The sequence below is a fragment of the Tauraco erythrolophus genome, chromosome 5, assembly GCF_009769465.1.
Source record: "Tauraco erythrolophus isolate bTauEry1 chromosome 5, bTauEry1.pri, whole genome shotgun sequence".
Classification (NCBI taxonomy): domain Eukaryota; kingdom Metazoa; phylum Chordata; class Aves; order Musophagiformes; family Musophagidae; genus Tauraco; species Tauraco erythrolophus.
Genome location: NC_141469.1, coordinates 50943538 through 50963852, shown reverse-complemented (window position 1 = coordinate 50963852; position 20315 = coordinate 50943538). Strand labels below are relative to the sequence as shown.

General features: G+C 40.0%; 1 protein-coding gene across 8 annotated transcripts in view; it reads right to left on the bottom strand.

Annotated features, from left to right (window-relative positions):
• Positions 1–8676: 8676 nt before the first annotated feature.
• The window catches only part of DCUN1D4 (defective in cullin neddylation 1 domain containing 4), a 42527-nt gene continuing 30888 nt past the window's right edge, over positions 8677–20315 (bottom strand). For 6 of the 8 annotated variants that reach the window (XM_086611460.1, XM_086611462.1, XM_086611466.1 and 3 more), the window contains 5 exons: positions 17901–17992; positions 16868–16976; positions 10195–10299; positions 9618–9720; positions 8677–9507 (listed from right to left, as the gene is read on the bottom strand). In XM_086611460.1, the coding sequence (XP_086467586.1) occupies positions 9452–9507; positions 9618–9720; positions 10195–10299; positions 16868–16976; positions 17901–17992 (465 nt within the window). In that variant the 3' untranslated portion in view covers positions 8677–9451. Of the gene's footprint in view, positions 9508–9617; positions 9724–10194; positions 10300–16867; positions 16977–17900; positions 17993–20315 lie in introns of all 8 variants that reach the window. The other 2 variants (XM_086611461.1, XM_086611463.1) reach the window with 2 other exon arrangements.

Below are 20315 nucleotides of genomic sequence, written 5' to 3'. Positions count from 1 at the left end.
CAAAACTGCTGTATTAGAATATCAATGGCTTGATATACAGTAACTTTTTCTAAGCAAAAAAGATAACAAGCATAAGATGAAATTTGGTCTGAACACAGCCCAAGGCCCTTTTAACATACACAGTATCATTGATGTAGTCCTTGAAGAGGAACGTCATCACAACAGGGAACAGGCCTAGGTTCCCAGAAAATGCAGGAGGCTGGTCAGCCACTCTGGGAAAACTCTGTTATGAAGACACAATTAATTCACTAAAAACTCCGAACAGAAGGAACACATTCCAGTTCCATCAGATGAGGGGTAAGTTCAATCGCAGTACATCTTTGAAACTATCTTTAAAGAGAAAGCTAGGAAAGAACAAAGAGATGCTGACAGAAGCTAATAAATTCGTTAGCTTCACGTTCTTGGAACTAAAAAAAAAAAATACATCGCAAATAACTTAAGAGACAAGTAAAAGCAACTGAAGGAGACCAGTGCTGATATTATTTGATCATTCAAAAACATAATTTTCTTTAGTGCCTTGAATCCTTTTAAATAATTGTTTTACACATCTAGCATCACAATTATCAGTTATGTATTTACTGAGCCAAGTCCCCTATGCTTAGACCTCCTGTTGGTTTGGTTTAGGTTTTTTTCTGGCTGATGGTCTCAAAATCTCTAATATAACTCAGAATAGATTATATGGCAGTTTCAGGTAGGCGTTGCATGGATTTGATTTAGGTCACCACAGTATTTGCGAATAACTGAACTCGATGACATCTCCAATTCAATTAAAAGCAATGAATCTGCTGTCATTCACACATATCTTCCTGCTTTCCAAACAGTTATCGGAAAACTTCTCGTCTGTTTGCTCCAGTACTCAGTGGTATCTAAACTGATAACAAAGAAGTTTTTTTAGCAGCAGGTACTGGCTTCAGTTAGGAGTCCGCTCAAGAACCAAGGGTGAAATTATCTGCTGAAGAAATTGGTAATTTGTCATCAAATTATTCATGAGTTTAAGGGCCTGATTTTGTTTTCTGTTTTTCAAATACAGGAAAAAGTTCTACACATTTAACTGTCCAAAGTTGTTTATACAGTCCAAGTAAACAAGAACTAAACAACAAAACACTCAGATCTGCAAAAATCACAGCATTCCCAGAAATGTTAAAAATACAGTAACTCTAAAATATTCAAAGTATGTTTGCCAATACAACTCATTCCTTGATTCTATAGATGTCTGTAAGTGTTATAGCCTGTTCTACTGCAACTTTTCTTTCCTAATCCGCACATGGCCTCGGTACTCATGTAAAGCCTTGGCTTCTACTGAATTTAGGGCTGCTGATTTCAGAGAACAGTATGTGACATAAAAAACAACTGTGTTTTTAGAGGCTGTCTAGAAATAAAGAGCTGGGTAATCTGAGTGTGATTCCTCGTAGGAACAGCTACATAGCTGCTGGGAGCAAAACAGAGAACAGTATTTCCTCACCACCAGCGCTTTTGTTAGGACCCATAACCAGCCTTCACTAAAGCTCATCATACACCGAAGTTACTTGTGGCCAAAGCGACTTTAAAAATGGAACACATAAAAGTGCAGACTTGCTCTTCATGGTATGTATGAGTCTTCAAACACTGTGCTGACAGGTCTCTTCCAAGGTCTGTCAACTTTTGGCTGTACCAGCTGTTAACAAGTTAAGAAATCTGACTACATACATAAGCAAGCCATTTTCAGGGATCATGGAAAAAAAGATATTTGAGTGGCTCTATTGATATCTCATACACAGCAATGTTTTGTCCTTCGCTTCTGCTACCGTTCAGACAGCTTTCAAAATATGTATTGGGAAACTATTTTCTCATCTTTTTTCCAAGCATGGGAATGCTGCAGTGGCAATGCAGACAGTACACTACTTGTGAGAAGCTGTGAGTTTTCTAAGCTTCCCTTTATGCCATAAAGTTACAGAAAAACGCTATCTGCTGTTTTCATCAGAGAAAATAAACTTGCTCCTTCATCAAGAGATTTTTAACATGTGACAAAAGTACTTCATTCTACTGTCAAAATATCATTGATGTTCTGTCTCAAAACTACCTTTCATATTTCTATCTAATCTTGAGCCTTTCCTTTGCTACTGATCACTCCAGACACTTATATCCCCTGTTCTTTCAAACCCAAACACTCAGCTGCTTCTTCTTCATATTAATTCCTCACTTCATTAGCAATTGCTCCTAAAGTTAACCAAAAACCTTCTATATTTTCTGTGGCTTGCAAGCAGTACTCCTCATACTCTGCTCCTCTCCTTCCATGCTATTTCTCCATGCCTTTTTGTATACAATAGCTACACAGTCCCCAATTCACTGATTCTCTCTTTTATCCACTGATTTTTCTTCACATTTCAGCTGATATGAATCCACTGTATCTTGTTTGCACTGAAAACTTCACTAGTTTAGCTGGTTTAGTCGCTGAGAATTTTCTAGAACACCTTCACTAGTGCAAATCCAGTTGCAGTTATAGGGGTGTAAGTGTACATCATACAGACACCAACTTCCAACACCCCACCCTACACACAAGTTACACCTGCAGAGAGGTGTAACTGCAACTGCTTTAGGGATGTTGGAACTTCTTTAGCTTCACCGATAACTTCAGGTAGCCAAACTCACGTTCAGGTAAGACTTTGGTTACCATCACAGTTGATAGTGTGACCAAGTCACAGAACAGGCTCGATACAAGACGTGGCTGAGCGTATGCTGTATGAATTCGTAAAAGAAGCGCGAGGAGGCAGTGAAGATGATGTTGGTAACAGTCTGGGCACACCCTTCTCACAAGACCATGGCGTGTGGAGCTCAGGGCTCGACAGGATGTAGCATCCCTCAGACAGTGTATCAGTACAGGAAAAAATACTGAAGCCTTAAGAGTAGATCGAGAACCTCAGATACAGTAATCAAAATGAATCAAAGCTCTCATTTGCATTCACATATTTATGATACTTCGATAATCATCACGTTGTTTGCTGTACATACAAAGCATTTCAGTCTTTCCAGAGAATGCTAATAACTGGGCTGGAAAATAACCCTCGAACATAAAGAAAAGGTAGTCACATTTAACCTACACACCATTAACATCAGGAACTATTTGGATGGTACAGAAGATTGTGACTCACCGCCCCATCTGATAAATACAGGCAGCAGGCTACATTCTGAGAACTGGTGAAGGCAATCCCAGCCTTCATCACCAACAGGAACTTACCGAAGAACTGCTTCTCTAGAACGGGCTTTACATTACAATATTATAATTGTAACGTAAATACATTCAACTTTAAGTCAAGAGCCTTAGGACTGGTAGCTCAAGTAGTGTAAAATATTAAAACAAAATTGTGAAACCAGTCTTACAGGCGTTCTTTATTCTCTTTGCCAGCTTTTAAGTGTTTCCTATTCAAAAACAGATTCGTAACTCTGCAAGCAATACAAAATAATAAGATTAACTAATGCTCCTTTAAAAAATAAATTTGTGAATGTATTATGGACAATAAGGCTGTAATTTTTGTGTCTTATTGCTAGCAGCTTTTCTACTGCTCTGCTTAAGACACCATCAGTTACGCTTTAAAAAGCTCATTACAAGTCAAATAATTGACAAACTCTTCTGAAAGGTAAGAAAAACACAAGTCTTCAAGGTCATTGCAGACCTTCAGATCAAAGTATCGCTACATTTAAATACTACTAGACTGGTCTTCTCTTCCAGCACTACATTTGAGTAACTTAAGACAATTTTCTTTAGTATATACTTTTAGAAATCACAAAGGGTTGAAGGTTGGAAGGCACCTCTGGAAGTCATCTGGTTCAACCCCCCCCCCCACTCAAGCAGGGCTACCTAGAGCCAGTTGCCCAGGACCATGTCCAGACAGCTTTGGAACGTCTCCAAGGATGGAAACTCCACAACCTCTCTGGGCAACCTGTGCCAGTGCTCAGTCACCCTCACAGTAAAAAGTGTTTCCCGATGTTCAGAGGGAACCTCCCGTGTTTCAGTTTGTGCCCACTGCCTCTGGTCCTGCCACTAGGCACCACTGAAAAGAGCCTGGCTCTGTCATCTTTACACCCTCTCTTCGGATAATTATATACATTAGGAAGATCCCTCCTGAGCCTTCTCTTCTCCAGGCTAAGCAGTCCCCGCTCTCTCAGCCTTTCCTCATAGGAGAGAAGCTCCAGTCCCTTCATTGTCTTAACAGCCCTTTGCTGGACTCTCTCCAGTATGTTGAGGTGTCTCTGGTACTGGAGAGCCCAGAAGACAACACAGGACTCCAGGTGTGATGTCACTAGTGATGAGTAGCTGACAAAGATTACCTCCCTCAGCCTGCTAGCAATTGGCTTCTCTAACACAGACCAGGATACCATTTGCCTTCTTCGTAGCAAGGGCAAATTGCCGGCTCATCGTCAACTTGGTGTCCACCAGGCACCTCAGTTCCTTTTTTGACAAGCTGCTTTCCAGCTGGGTGGCCCCCAGTATACATTGGTGCATGGGGTTGTTCCTTCCCAGGTAGAGAACCGCTGTACTTCTCCTTGTTGAAGTTCATGAGGTTCCTGTTAGCTCATTTCTCCATCCTGTTGAGGTCCCTCTAGATGGCAGCATGACTCTCTGGGGTATCAGCCACCCCTCCCAGTTTGGTGTCATCAGCAAACTTGCTGAGGGTACACTCTCCCCCATCATCCAGGTCATTAATGAAGATGTTGAACAAGACTGGACCCAGCAGTACACCACTGGCCACTGGTCTCCAACTAGACTTTACACTGCTGACCACCACCCTCTGGGCCCAGCCATTCAGCCAGTTTTCTGTCTACCTCACTGTCTGCTCATCCAGCCCATACATGAACAGCTTTTCTATGAGGACCTCATGGGTCAAAAGACTCGAGATGAACAGGTAATGACCATGCTTCTTGTAAAATTTTGTCTTAAGAGACACTTCCTGCTCAAATCGACTCTTTTTGTTGAAACTTTTGTATTACAATACTGTTTTACACCCACACACCTCATCTGAAACATATCTGTTACCAACAAAGCTCTAAATATGATTTGCCTTAGTGTTAGAAATAAGGGTGACAAGATTGTACATACAAGTTCTCTGCTACTAAATGATAAAGTTTGCCAGCTGACGTGATGCGTGTTCAGATATGAGAATTTCTGAAGTATGAATCACAGAAAAATCTGAAGTCAGTTGCTGAAACCAACACAAATACTGTTTATTTGTGGGATGCCATTTTACATCAACACCAGCAAAAGACCTAAAAAATCAAACGGATGAACTCATGTTAGGTGGTGTAACAGTATTTTTGTCAGGTCGTGAGTCACAGGAGTTCAGCACACCTTACGTGTGTCATACCCAAACAGCCAAAACAGAAAGCATTCACAGTTACAGGTTAACTGCTGTTCCTGCAACAGCAGTGTCAGTAGGTACTATTCTGTGACAGCGCAAGTACACACACACACACACACACACACGGAGGGGGAAAAGAAAAAAAAAAAAACTAAACTAAACAAAAAAACATCCAGCCAAGCTTTGGTCTTAATTACAGACAACAAACTATTTAGTTGGTGGATTGATTCTATATCCTTTTACAGCTATATGAAAGGACAAAATCTAAGGCCTAGAAAGAGGTATTTCAGCAGTTACAGTTAAAACCAGGGCACAAGCTAACCTTTAAAGCTGTCTAGATGAATTCCAAGAGTACTACACAATTTGTTAGACTTGTGACCAAGGGTCAACAGAAATCCGGGAAAACCTTAACACAACTGAGGTCCATTTCTCACCCTCAAAAAAAATAATTTGGGAACATTTACCAAGTAGCAATGCGCTATAACTAATTTTGATTCTCTGAGCATAATTGTGATTAAATAAAATGTATGTATTTGTGGTAAAATGGGAGAAGCCTCCAGTCCTCTACAAACATTAGAAAAGGCTACAGAAAGATGACTCAAATATTTATTGTAGCCTAAAGACTACCTTAAACAGGTTTTAACTGAAAATTCAAATACATAAAGGATTCCAATAAAGTCCAGCCTCTTCAGCGTGCTTTCCTCAAAAAAGATAAAAAGCAAAAAAACAACAGCAACACGGAATTATATTAGTATTTTAGATACCTAATATTATTTTCCTGTAGAATTAAATTTAATTTGTGGAATGTTTCCGTTACATAATATTCTCTACAGCTATTCTAACAAAGAGCTCCAAATGTTTGTCGTCTATCAACTTATTAGAGTGTCCACTGCTATAGTCTCTCGATGCTGCTTTCCTTTCACTAACTGGCTTTCCACTTCACATCTCCCACATATCAAGTACGAATTGCACACAGATCATCAAGTTTCTGCTATAAGGACAGTAATAGGACACCAGAAAGATTAGCGTAAGACTTGTGACACTTCTGCCAGAATAACCTCTCAGTGTCTTGTCCAAGTAGTCGGCGTATTCTGTATATTACTTTTCAAAAGGCAAAAAAAAACCCCTACATCCACTATATGATGGTATAACAAACAAAAACGCAAACACCAAACTTGATCTAAATACAAGATAAACTGAGTAGCTTAGTTAAGTTTCCACAATTGTTTAAACACGAGAGGGGATTCCTCCAAAATACAAGAGCTGGCAATGTTAGGATCCTCTGCTTATCAGCATATGCAGCAAAACCAAAAGGCTCAATAGCACAGAGAAGCTTACCAAGCCATACGGCCCATTTTAGTCCATTTGTTCTCTATAAATGTCAGTAAAGCTGTCCACTAGCTGTAACTGAATTTGTGGTTTATTTCATGAAGATGTATGTTTATAAACCAGCTGAAGACTACTGACTCATCCTGCTTGCAAGTGGAAGAAAAAAATTTGCAGCATCCGATTCACTTCCAAACACAATCTTCCTTTCCATCACTCCTAATTACTTTCACCGACGAAAACCCAAGGAGTTTGTTTACCTATACAGCATGGAGTACTTTCTGAGGTTTCTTCTCCTCTGTTTTCTTTGCTTTTAATTAAACTCTGTATTCTGCTAAATGTTAGCAAAATTTGGAAAAAGAGCACCTGGTTGAGCTGAACAGATTTCTGTTGACCCTGTTATATGAAAGTTATACCTACAACAGTAAGAGATTAAAAGTGTCTTTGGCTCTTGCTTCCATTATTGGAAGCCAAATTAATTGTGACATACAAAATCTTTTATGCACACCTTGTATTTGTTGCAGTATTCATGCCAATTTGTGCCAATAGAGTGAGTAACTAGCCTAACATTTAAGAACAATTACAGTACTTAACTTAAAATGTTAGCAACCACAATTTAGCCTAATGTTAAAAGTTATATTGCTTCTAAGTTCATTCTTTTAAGAACTAATCCAGCAGCTCCACTGATATTTCCTTACGGTTATATTATGGTAATATACACATTTACATCAGAAGTCTTAATAAAATGTGTGTGATTTAGTAAGAGGCTTATTGTAAACATTAAATACCACACTCCACTGAATTAATTTCTTGTGCAAACTGGCATCAAACATGGAATTAAGGTTATGCGTATTAGTACATGAAAAAAAAGCAATCACTACGTATGTTTTACCACTGTTAACTTTAAAGAGCGCTATTTAGTGTCATGGAAATCCAAACATGACTATTTCACAGCGAAAGGTAGTATTTTCTTCTTAGCATCATGAAATTCTACGTTTTGTATACGCATACATATTGTATATTTATGTATATACAAATATACACAAACACACACACAGAGGAACGATTTTTGTCTTTGGCAGCCAAGTCTGACAAACAAAAACCAGTAACAACAACAAACAGATTTGAACACAAACTGACCACCTGTAGCAACGTAATTACAGCCTCCTGGCCCAGCGCAGTAAACCAATGTGCTTTTGCTAAACTAGGCTTTATCCTGAAAGTAGTCAAGTTACTGACAGCTGTTCCTGACTTCAGTGATGGCAGAACAGGACCTTCAATACAGCTGAAAACTTCACATTCAACCTAAAATGCTTTCCTGCCCTTCCCCTAGATTGCGTTCTAGAGAAATATCAAAACTGCCAATGACTTGTAAAGTATTTCTACGGAAAAGTTATGCTAATCTTCATTCCAAAACATCCACTGGCCCTTTTTTGTTAAATGCTCCGTGAATCAATATGGAACATTTTAATAAATCCTTAGGGTTCAAAGTTTAATAGCACCGGATATTTCAAGGACCTAATTTATAAAAATCAGCACTAACATTACTTAATAGTAAGGCAAAGACAACGTGACAAAATTACAGAAATTAAACATCATTCCATTCACTCATTTTCCCCAAAATAATCACTAGAACTGTCCTATACAAATAAAGAAATGAGTGAAACAGGCAGTGGTCCCCACTAAAAACTACTGTCATTTAATGCTGGTGTTTAACATGCCCATTGCCTGCAATGGACATTCTGCTAGGAAATTCCAATCCCCAGAATGAAAGAAAAAGTAATGTTTGTACTGTTCAATATTGTATCTTCACTTACGTAGAAACACAAAGTTAGAGACCTTGGGAAAGACTAATGTTACAAACAAAAAAATGAAACCCAAATCTATATTATCTATGTGCTAGGAGTTAGCAGACTTTATTCCCCAAACCACTAATTTTAGCTAGAACTTTCGGTTTCACTAGATCGCAACACAGACCAAATGAGTATGCCAAAGGCAATTTAAAAAAGTCTAAAACCCATTTTTAAAAGGTACTTTAATTTGTTCATTTGTACCTGTAACGACTACTGCAGTTTTAACATTAAAAAGTCAGTACTTTTTTCTTCAAATGGAAATCATCTGTGGCATGTACAACTAATACAGTGTTTTAATATTTATATGTATATATATATATTATCTTTTTTTAAGACACCAATGTTTCAATCCTATTAAGCAATAGGTCAGGTTTGGCGAATTCCGGTGAAGAAAGTCACAGCATGTCTTCTCCCCTCAGAAATTGGCATCTCAAATAGTAACATCAAAATTGACAATAGTTCTTCACATAACTATGTCCAAGCAGTCTGTTCATTTCATTTTCTGAAATGCTACATTTGAGACCAAAAGAAAAACAACATAACTAAAGTTTCAAACAAACATGTAAGTGATGACTAGAAATATGCCACAAAATTATTTTTACAATACATTTCTGCAGAAATAATCCCTAGGTGAAGCTTTTTTTTTTTTTATACACATATACAAAATTTAGACAGCAATATACACATAATCACAGTGAAGACGCTGGCAAGTTCACCAATTTGTAGTGTAAATACAAAATGCAAAGCAGCCTTCAAAGAGAACAATGCTACACAGCAAGCATAGCTAGCTTGTTAAATAGCAAACATCAAAAGTTCCCTGCAAAAGGGATGCAGTGCAAGAAAAGCAGCATGCACTTTGATACAAATAGCAGTTTATGGCTAATGGTTGACATAACTGTGGTAACAGTGACTCTTGAGTGGCTGTGCATAGTTAGACTCCTATGTCATCTGTTTTCCTTTATACCATTCCACAAACTCATCCAACAACACTGGCCCTGTAGAGAGATCAAATAACTGTATTTTACAAAATTTTGTAAAAGGACACAGAATGATTAAGCTCAGAGAAATAAATTGGTTTAGAACACCAACATATGGTAGTACTTACAGGCTCCATCTTCATCATAGTTACTGAGGTCAAGGTTAATTGTTCTGCTGAATTCAAGAACATTACACCACTGGTCCTTATTGATAACTTTGTATTTTGATTGCTGCTTAAGGCAAGAAACAGGAGTTACTAGAATATATTTTCAACTCCCTCAAATTCAGATATTTTTACAGAAATTTAAAACTTGTGATGAATTACTATCTTAATCTGTATGCCATCTAAAACTAGGATGGTTAAAAACAGTATTAAAGAAACCACTAAGAAGTCAAACTAGTGTTGAGTAATTCATGTTTCTGATTAAGATATCTTTTAATGGACGAACATACAGCAATAAAATGAAAGTCCAAAAGCAAATCAAAGACATTATATACTTCGTCCCGCATTAAATAAACCTTAAGAGCATAGGGACTTGGGGAAAAAGGAAGAAAGGAAAGATAATCAGTTACAAGTGCTGCTTTGGGCGTTAGTATATTCTATCTCAGAACAAAAAATTCTTAGCTGTTTATTCTACCTCTAGTTGAAGTATCAGAGAAAACAGAGCAAAAAAAAAAAAGAAAGTCTATTTCAAACTTCATACCTCTAGAAACTGATGAAATACTGGAAAAAGGGACCATGTTTTTCCTAAAAGAAGGCCCAGCATACACTTGGCAGTATTGATATCTAGGCTGCGCTGGTCCTTTTCCTGCATAAAAAACAAAAGGTCAAAAAGGAAAAAAGAGCACAATTTCAGGATTGTTCACTTCCCCCACTGTCTGTGCTACAGCTCACTCACAGATAAAATAAATTAACAAATAAATAATAAATAGCAGTATCGAACAGTGGTTTTTAATAAAACATAACTTCCTAGTAACATTTCCTTCCTCACAGCTAATGGCTTGCTATACAGAGATGCTGCTTTCTATAAACTTCCCAAGAAACTGTTACTATTGCAGATGAAGCACACACTCCTATTTGTGACTTCAGACTTTTCTAGAAAGCAATGACCATTAGACTCATCCCCATGTTTGCACGTATGCCTCTCCATAGCCATACATCTCTTAAAATAGTATTGCTGCACGTATTTCCTGTGGTATTATTGCAACTACGTGAACTGTCAGTAGTTAAGTAGCTATCAAGTAATACCGATTACGCAAGAGTCAAGGAGGTCCTTTGTTCTGTTATTCTACTGATTACATGAAGTGCAGATTAAACTAATTATTAAATGAGCAGAGGGAGCACAACACACTAGTATATGGAGACCCCTCTCAGAACTCTCCCGATTTTACTTCAACATAGCAGCAGTATATTAAGGCTTAGGAGGTAATTTTTTTGTTTCTGCTAAGAAAAAGAAAGATCATCTGTACCCAGCAGACTCCTTACATCCAATCAGTGGGAAAGTTACTATGTTTCATAACACAACCTCTGAACATCTCAAAAGTAACGTGTACACACAAGATTCCATTTAGTTATTTTAAGTCATTTATCCATCTACATCTGTTGTCTTGACATTAAAACAAATTTTGGTGAGAGATGGTATGTAAAACCCAACCCTTCTGTACCCTGGCTACTGCAAAGCTGCAAATTCAGAAATTAATGACATCACAAAAAATAAAGTTCCATGTTGGCTACTGCAGACCTTGATCTCTCTATATGTACTCATGATTGCAGATTGCAAAGTCTAAATTAAGACAAATCAGGGATATAGGTATATACCCAGGATACAGGGAGCGCTTAACAGAACAGTGCAAGACAGCTACACAAGACAAAGGGAACTGAGCCCTATGCCCCACCTGTACAAGCGCAGTTGTATGTTTTACAGAATAGACATCTTTATTTAAAAAAAAAAAAGCTCAAAACATAATTGAATTGTCTTCTATCACGCAGGAAGGATGTGGCAGAGTGAGATCCCAGACAACAACTGAATACCTCAGCCACAAGGTTATCCTCTCTTCTTGAAACCCATTTCATAAAAAATACACCTCAATTCTAAAATTGTCTGGACAAAATTTAAGGCAGATTTGTTTTGGAAGGAAAGTGAGGAGGGCAGCAATTCTGAAAACATCGAAAGCTGTGTTACATCTTGGTCACTAAAACCAAGAGGGACTTCATTCAATCCAATCTAGAGGAAAAAAGTAAATTCCAGGATGAACAAAACTTTTCAATTAGTAATAAAGCTACAAAACAAACCTGCAAAGGCATTTCTGTATTAATATAATACAATTCTTTCACTTATTTCCTACATCAAATAGTTCTAAAAACTAATCCTCTTTCCAAAGCCCATTTGCACCTCTGTCACAAACACCTTTAAGCAGAAATCATACTGCTGTGAGAATACGTTTTATTTTCCGTACTGTTTATATTCTGAATTCTTCCCACACACGCAAGTGTTAATGAAATCAGGCTCTGTTGCCTTCACTTTGGCCATGCCGTTTTTACATGCCTGACATTGTTACATTTCTACATTCCTGCTCTCCAACTACTGTTCAGAACAAATTGTTCAGATAAGCCCCTTTATACCCACCTCCAACTGCCTAATCGCACATCTGCCATGACAGATGCTCCAATTTCATTCTTAACAAACATTCCAGATACTTACATTCTCTTTCTTGGATACAGTGGAAAGAACACATTGACAAACTCAGATAAATTTCAGCATTTGTTTAACATTGACGATAGACAGTCTTTCTGAGATCTTTTTTTCCTCCAGTATTTCAGATAAAAGACCTATTTAAGCCATGAAATACATGCATTTGAATGTTCTCAAACTTGGCAATGAGAATGGGAAACAGGGAGCGAGGAATTGTGACCACGACACGGTGGAGTTCAAGATCCATGGGGCAGCAAGGAAACCATTCAGCAAACTCTGTACCCTAGACTTTAAGAAGGCGGACTTCGGCCTCTTCAAGGACTTGATGGGCAAAGTGCCGTGGGAGGTGGCCCTGGAGGGACGAGAGGCCCAGGAAAGATGGTCCACATTCAAGGAGCACCTCCTCCAAGCTCAGCAGAGGTGCATCCCGATGAAGAACAAGTCGGGCAAAAAGACCAGGAGGCCTGCGTGGATGAGCAAGGAGCTCCTGGACCAACTGAAAATGAAGAGGTTAGCCTACAGAGGGTGGAAGCGGAGACAGATAGCCTGGGAGGAATACAGAGAAGCTGTACGAGTGACCAGGGATCAGGTGAGGAAGGCTAAAGCCCTGAAGGAATTGAATTTGGCAAGGGATATAAAAAGCAATAAGAAATGCTTCTATAGGTATGTAGGGGACAAAAGGAAGTCCAAGGAGAATGTAGGCCCCCTCCGGAAGGATACTGGTGCTCTGGTCACCCGCGACATAGAGAAGGCTGAGGTACTCAATGAATTTTTTGCCTCAGTCTTCACTGATAAAGCCTCTTGTCTTACCACCCAAGCTGTGGAAAGAACTAGCAGGGACTGTGAGGATGAACCACCGCCCACTGTACTTGAAGAGCAGGTTCGGGAACATCTGAGGAACTTGAAGGTGCACAAGTCCATGGGACCTGATGAGATCCATCCGCGGGTCCTGAAGGAACTGGCAGATGAAGTTGCCAAGCCACTGGCCATTGTATTTGAGAAGTCGTGGCGGTCTGGCGAGGTCCCCGATGACTGGAAGAGAGGGAACATAACCCCCATTTTTAAAAAGGGGAACAAGGAGGACCCGGGCAACTACAGGCCGGTCAGCCTCACCTCTGTGCCTGGCAAGGTCATGGAGCAGATTCTCCTGGGAACCATGCTAAGGCACATGGAGAGCAAGGAGGTGGTGGGTGACAGCCAACATGGCTTCACCAAAGGCAGATCGTGCCTGACCAACTTGGTGGCCTTTTATGATGGGGTGACAACATCGGTGGACAAGGGTCGACCAACGGATGTCATCTACCTGGACTTGTGCAAAGCTTTTGACACTGTCCCGCACGACATTCTTCTCTCTAAATTAGAGAGTCATGGGTTTGATGGATGGACCACTCGGTGGATAAGGAATTGGCTCAATGGCCGCACTCAGAGAGTAGTGGTCAACAGCTCAATGTCCAAGTGGAGACCGGTCACGAGTGGCGTCCCTCAGGGATCAGTGTTGGGCCCGGCCCTCTTCAACATCTTTGTCGGTGACGTGGACAGTGGCATGGAGTGCACCCTCAGCAAGTTCGCCGATGACACCAAGCTGTGTGGTGCCGTCGACACGCTGGAAGGGAGGGATGCCATCCAGAGGGACCTCGACAGGCTGGAGAGGTGGGCCCGTACCAACCTCATGAAGTTTAACCAGGCCAAGTGCAAGGTCCTACATCTGGGTCATGGCAATCCCAGGCACAAATACAGACTGGGCGGAGAATGGATCGTGAGCAGCCCTGAGGAGAAGGACTTGGGAATACTGGTGGACGAGAAGCTCAATATGAGCCGGCAATGTGCTCTTGCGGCCCAGAAGGCCAACCGCGTCCTGGGCTGCATCAAGAGGAGCGTGGCCAGCAGGTCGAGGGAGGTGATTCTCCCCCTCTACTCTGCCCTTGTGAGACCTCACTTGGAGTATTGCGTCCAGTTCTGGAGTCCCCAACATAAGAAGGACATGGACCAGTTGAAGAGGGTCCAGAGGAGGGCCACGAAGATGATAAGAGGGCTGGAGCACCTTTCCTATGAGGACAGGCTGAAAGAGTTGGGGCTGTTCAGCCTGGAGAAGAGGAGGCTCCGGGGTGACCTTATAGCGGTCTTCCAGTACCTCAAGGGGGCCTACAAGAAAGATGGGGAGAGGCTGTTCAGGAGGGCCAGCTGTGATAGGACAAGGGGTAATGGTTTTAAAATAGAGGGAGGTAGATTCAGGTTGGATATTAGGAAAAAATTTTTTACCATGAGAGTTGTAGAACACTGGAACAGGTTGCCCAGAGAGGTGGTGGATGCTCCATCCCTGGAGACGTTCAAGGCCCGGTTGGATGAGGCCCTGAGCAACCTGATCTAGTTGGAGATATCCCTGTTCCTTGCAGGGGGGTTGGACTAGATGACCTTTGAAGGTCCCTTCCAGCCCTAACGATTCTATGATTCTATGATTCTATGAATGTTATCTGTGCTTAATACCAACACACGGAGTTTTAAATTATTTCCTCAAATTCACACTGACTTAAATTATGCATGCCACATAAAACCTCGATGATACTTATTTTTATTGACAAACTAACTCTGAATACCAAATCACAACAGACACTTTCAAAAACGATTCTCTTAAAACTTCAGAAGTTTAGACAAGTGCTTTTTGCCATGGAGCACTTCCATGAAATGATTACCCTTAGCATGGAAATTACAGAATTTTCTGAATCAAAAACCAAAACTGCTGCCTTCAGCTTTTTTCCTATCAATCGCTTCAATTATGCCAATAAAAATTACGTACGGATTCATCTGCCGCATCTAGATAAATGTATCAGCCTTTGTCAGCATTCATTTCTATTCTTACTGGATGCCATTTTCCTATAGACTTCCTCTGCCTCCACAGTATTAAAAGTTCAATAATTCTGTTAATCTAATATGTTTTGACAATTCCCCTGTTGATATGCCTTTGACTTGCAATTCTACAGTCTGGGTTTTTTTTGTCATAAATGACGTCACAGCATCTGTGTTTCAATGTTTAAATTCTTTTTCAAGACCACTGTTTGTCACATCAATTTGGTACCTCTTGAAAAAAATTCCACCCACTATCCTATTTTTGAGTTTCTGCATTTGCTTTTGACAGGCCACCAGCTGGCACAGATTTGCTATTAGTAAAACATTTTTTAATCTATTCCAAATATTTCACCAGTATCTTGAACTACTTTGGCAATATTAATTATTTCCAGCCTTTGCATTTTACATTGAGCAAAACTGGCAGAATAGATCCTCACACAACAAAGGAGTAATTAAGATGTTGATCTGGCTTTTTCTCCCTCTCATACTTACTTAATACCATGCATTCTGTTATCTCCAGCTGCAGCCTTCCTTGGTTGCAAGTGAACTACCGTGAATCTCTGCATGCTGACATGAAGAAAGCACTCATGTACCACAAATCTGACTTACTTATGACAGACTTAACTATCAGAACTGTTATCAGTTCAATTTCATCTTATTATTTTTATCTTTAGAAGGCTCCAGGGTGATCTTATTGCAGCTTTCCAGTACCTAAAAGGGGCCTACAGGAAAGCTGGAGAGGGACTTTTTACATGGGTGTGTAGTGATAGGACAAGGGGCAATGGATTTAAACTGAAAGAAGGCAGATTTAGGTTAGATATAAGAAAGAAATTCTTTACATTGAGGGTGGTGAGGCACTGGAACGGGCTGCCCAGAGAAGTTGTGGATGCCCCATCCCTGGAAGTGTTCAAGGCCAGGTTGGATGAGGCTTTGGGCAACCTGGTGTAGTGGAGGGTTTCCCTGTCCATGGCAGGGGGGTTGGAACTAGATGATCTTTAAGGTCCCTTCCAACCCTAACCATTCTATGATTCTATGATTCTATGATCTTGTTACTATTTTTACTGCAAATTTCCTTGGTGCTTTTGGTTTTCCGGTACTGAAATCTGAGCTTCAGTTTCACCTGTGACGATTTTTATGTTAAACCTTCTGTACATTCCATCATGTTAGCAAGACGGATGTCCAAATTCCATGTAAAAACGTTAATTCAGAAAATTAAAGTTCTTTTATTGCTCCCTCTAAGTAGGAACAGTCTTATGCATATGATGGGTTCCAATATCAGGTACATTATATCAATACATATAGTATGAAGACTGATACCAGGATATTGTTTAATAAATACTGAGAACATCATTAATGACCTTCCAACAGTCTTCTGACCCAGTATTTATATTACATCATATCCAATTTTTATCATGTTAGTTATTTTGACCATCTGCAGAAATGCTTGAAGTGCCTTCTTGTTTTAAACATGTTTATGCTCAAAAATTTCAAACAGTAAGAAGAAAAACCAGGGTAATTACAAAGACAGTAGAAGTAAGTGGCAAAGCTCCAGTATGCAACAGAATAGGGCCTAAATTATTTCCTTTGAGTCCCAAAATAGCTTGAAGCAGAGAGGTAACAAAACATGTCAAAACACTAAACCACTGAACATCAAGCATCCTATATACTTTTCTTTTCCAGTTCCAGCATTTTGCATATACTTTCTTAGAATATGAACAGTTCCATTTGTTAGAAGCAATCTTGAGTGGTATCTTATGAGAAACAGAATTATACAGTCTTTCAATTATTACTTATGAAAGTAAAGTTTTAATTTCAGATGCTGGTCTTCCATAGTACTTACCCGTGCAAAGTCAAATGCGTATCTATAAATAAGTTTAAAATTGGTAGGCTCATTTAATAAAGATCTCAAGTAATCCAAAGAATTTCTCAATTTTTCTGTAGTATCACATCTACAAGAAAAGCACAAAGTGAGTTTAGAGTCTGCATTCTTATACAGATGTCTGATGTTTTACAAAAGATTCTCTAACATGTATCCCCATGAATCTGTTCAAAATACACCACTCTGTACAAAGGCACGTTTATGAGTTTGTCTGCATAAAATGCCTTGATTAAACCCACAGTATGAAACGGATTTACACAAAATAGCAAAGTCTTAGACTGGTACTCTGATAAAAATGTGTTTGGCTTTGTAGAAAATGCACTCTCCAACAGACAAAACTAAGAGCTTGTCTACACATGGCAAACAACCAGCAAAGCACAGCAGTGAAACAGTACTTCTATAGTTTTGCTGAAACTATAGAACTTCCTCCATAGTTTCAGTGATTCTGTTCTGGAAGGTAAGCCAGAACACAGTTCTTTCTCCAACTCTTTACAAAACGTGAGTATTGAACTGCATTTATGTTAACTATACCATGAAGATAAGCCCTCAACTGGAGAAAGCAACTCTTGGAAAGAACATGACAAAGAAGAGTTACAGAAAGGGTTTGTATTATTTAGGGTTTTAAACTACACATGCTCTAAAAACATACCAATATCTAATAGATAGGTCCAATCCAGTGACAAAGATAGATGTCCCTGGGGACAGAAACAACATCAAACCTTACGACATTTCTGTTTTCTTGAGACTGCAGACATGTTAATCCAACTGTATTTAAATGTGCAGCTGTCAGGTCTCAAGTTGTTTCTAAGCAGTCCATAGGACCAAAACAGGACCAAAATATGGTCCATAGGACCATAAATAGGACCAAAAATGTATGGCTTCCACTCCACAGTAGAGCTCTCTGCTTTTGGTTTTAGGAGTCAAAACAAAGTGTGTTTCTTCTAAAAAACTGGGTTTACTACAACAAACTTCAGAGGTTTTTCAAAGCACTTACTGTAGTGATGTCATTCCTTTTAACCATTCTTGTAATGTAAAGTAGCCCATGTTTTGCGCATCCAACTTCCATGCTAGTACAAGCATAACTACCTGTTTTAAAAAGGAAAAAAAAATTAAGAATGAAAAGAATTAACAAAAAGATCCACACATTTTTCAAATAACTACTGTTTAGTGGGCTACAAGTGCTTTACTTGTATAAACGAGATGTTCAGATCTTTGCTACAATATTTAAGTTAAAAAACCTGGAAGTGATAAACCTGTACATAATCCAAACAAAGAGAAGATAACAGTGCAAAGATACAGAGCAAACATCCACCCAAGTTACCAGTAGCCACTTTATTTCAAGGAAGCAGGCACAGTCACCTAATGAGCAGTACAATGAAGACGAGCTGGTGAAAAATCTACAGAAAAGGTTTCCCAAAACAAGTACAAAATTTAAGTACCAATCTGATGACAAGTTACATTTGACATTTGTTAGACTCCCATCTAGATGAACATCAGTTGTAAGTCATGAGCTCCATGAAATCCAATCACTCTAAAGCTAATAATGATCTCACATGAATCCAGCTACTCCAAGGTACCATCAGCCTACCTAATTTTGCAGGTCTGGATATGCAGCATAATTCAAGTAGATGCTAAGTAAAGCTAGGTGAACTACCATTAACACACATCAAAACAGAGGCTGATACATAAATACTTCGGTTTTGCCCAAAAGGAAACACAGTCCTTTTCACACCTCATACAGAGGATTGAAGCAATGAAGAACTTTATCTCAAGTCAGGCATACTATACGAATACTATCTCATTCAGGAACTTAAGAAACCACTTTTGATATATACATGGAAAAACTTGCAGGACAACTGACCCTGCAGACTAGAAGAAAAAATAATCAAGTTATTTAAATGTGCAACTCAGCCATTAACTAGCTAATGTTAGTGCAGCTCTCTATGGTTTTTAATGCGTAATCAGAATACCTAATTATATATCCAAATGTCTGCATAAATCCCAAGGGTTTACTACACTAAAAAACTCCAAAATTAGCAAATTACATCTTATATTTCCAGTAAATCTTTCAATACCACAATTCTCATTTTACTTAGAGATGATGCTTTATGAATCCTGCAAAAGATGGGACTTGCATATACATTTAAAGAGCAAAAATTAGGCACTAGGAAAAAAAACGTAGAAGGCACAATTATTCCTTTTAAAATTTTATTTACTTCTATATATACATACATATAAAACATATACACGTAATTATATATATTCCTTATTTGTATTTTGAAATGGCATAATGGGAGTGCTAGTATTGCTCACGATATTTGAAATCCCTTTCTCTCCTAGAAAACCCAAACAAAACATTACTTTGTAGTTTTGTAGTCACTATATTAAATCTCCAGTGTTGTCTCATTGTTTCAGAAAAGACAACCGTAAGTTTCTTTTTCTTTTTTTTTTTTAAATATCTGGGGTTTTTTTGGAGGGGTGGTGTCATGGTTTGATGTGGAGGGGGGGGTGGTTCTGGTGGCAGGAGAGGGGTTTTGGTCCCTACGACCTGGGAAGCAAGCCTTTTGCATGGAGAAGGGGGGAGGGCACTCCCCCCGCTCCCTGGCTCCCGGCCAGGCAGCTGCCTGCGTCGGGCCGGCGCCGCCCACGGAGAATGGCGGCGGCGGAGCCAGCTGGGGAACTCGGGGGCACCCCACTCCCGGGGTGCCCACTGGGCTGAGTTCACCTGGAGAGGACTGAGATCTGAGAGAAACAGCTGCATCGACACCAGGTCAGTGAGGATGGAGCGGGAGGAGGTGTGCCGGAGCCGAGTTTCCCCTGCGGCTGATGGTGAGATAGCAGGCGGCCCCCCTGCAACCAGGACGGCCTCGGTGGAGCAGAGACCCACTCGCAGCCCGTGGGGAGAAGATGCCTGAGCCTGAGGATGGTCGTGTTGGGGTGCACGACAAGGCAGAGCGGCATCTGGAGTCTGCGTGACGACCCACGCCGGAGCGAGTGGCTACAGCTCCCTAAGTACCCGAGACTGTGGTAAAGCCCACACCGGAGCAATCTGTGGGGAAGGATTGTTTCCAGTGGGCTGGACTCACATTGGAGAAATTTGTGGATTTTTCCTCGTGGGTAGGGGATCCATTGGAGCAGGGGAAAAGGGTGTAAGGACTCCTTCTCCTTTAAGAAAGAAGCAGCAGTAACAGCACGGAATGAACTGACCTGCACTCCCCCAGTCCCTGCCCCCTGTGCTGCTGGGGGGAGGAGGTAGAGCCGGGAGGAAAAGGAAGGGGGGGGGAAGGTGTCGGTTTTAAGATCTGGTTTTGTTTCTTTCTGTCCTCTCAAGTAATCAGTTTTTGTTTCCCTTTGTCCTTCTAAGTAATCATTAATAAACTGTTTTGCTTTGAGAAAAGCTCTGCCTGTT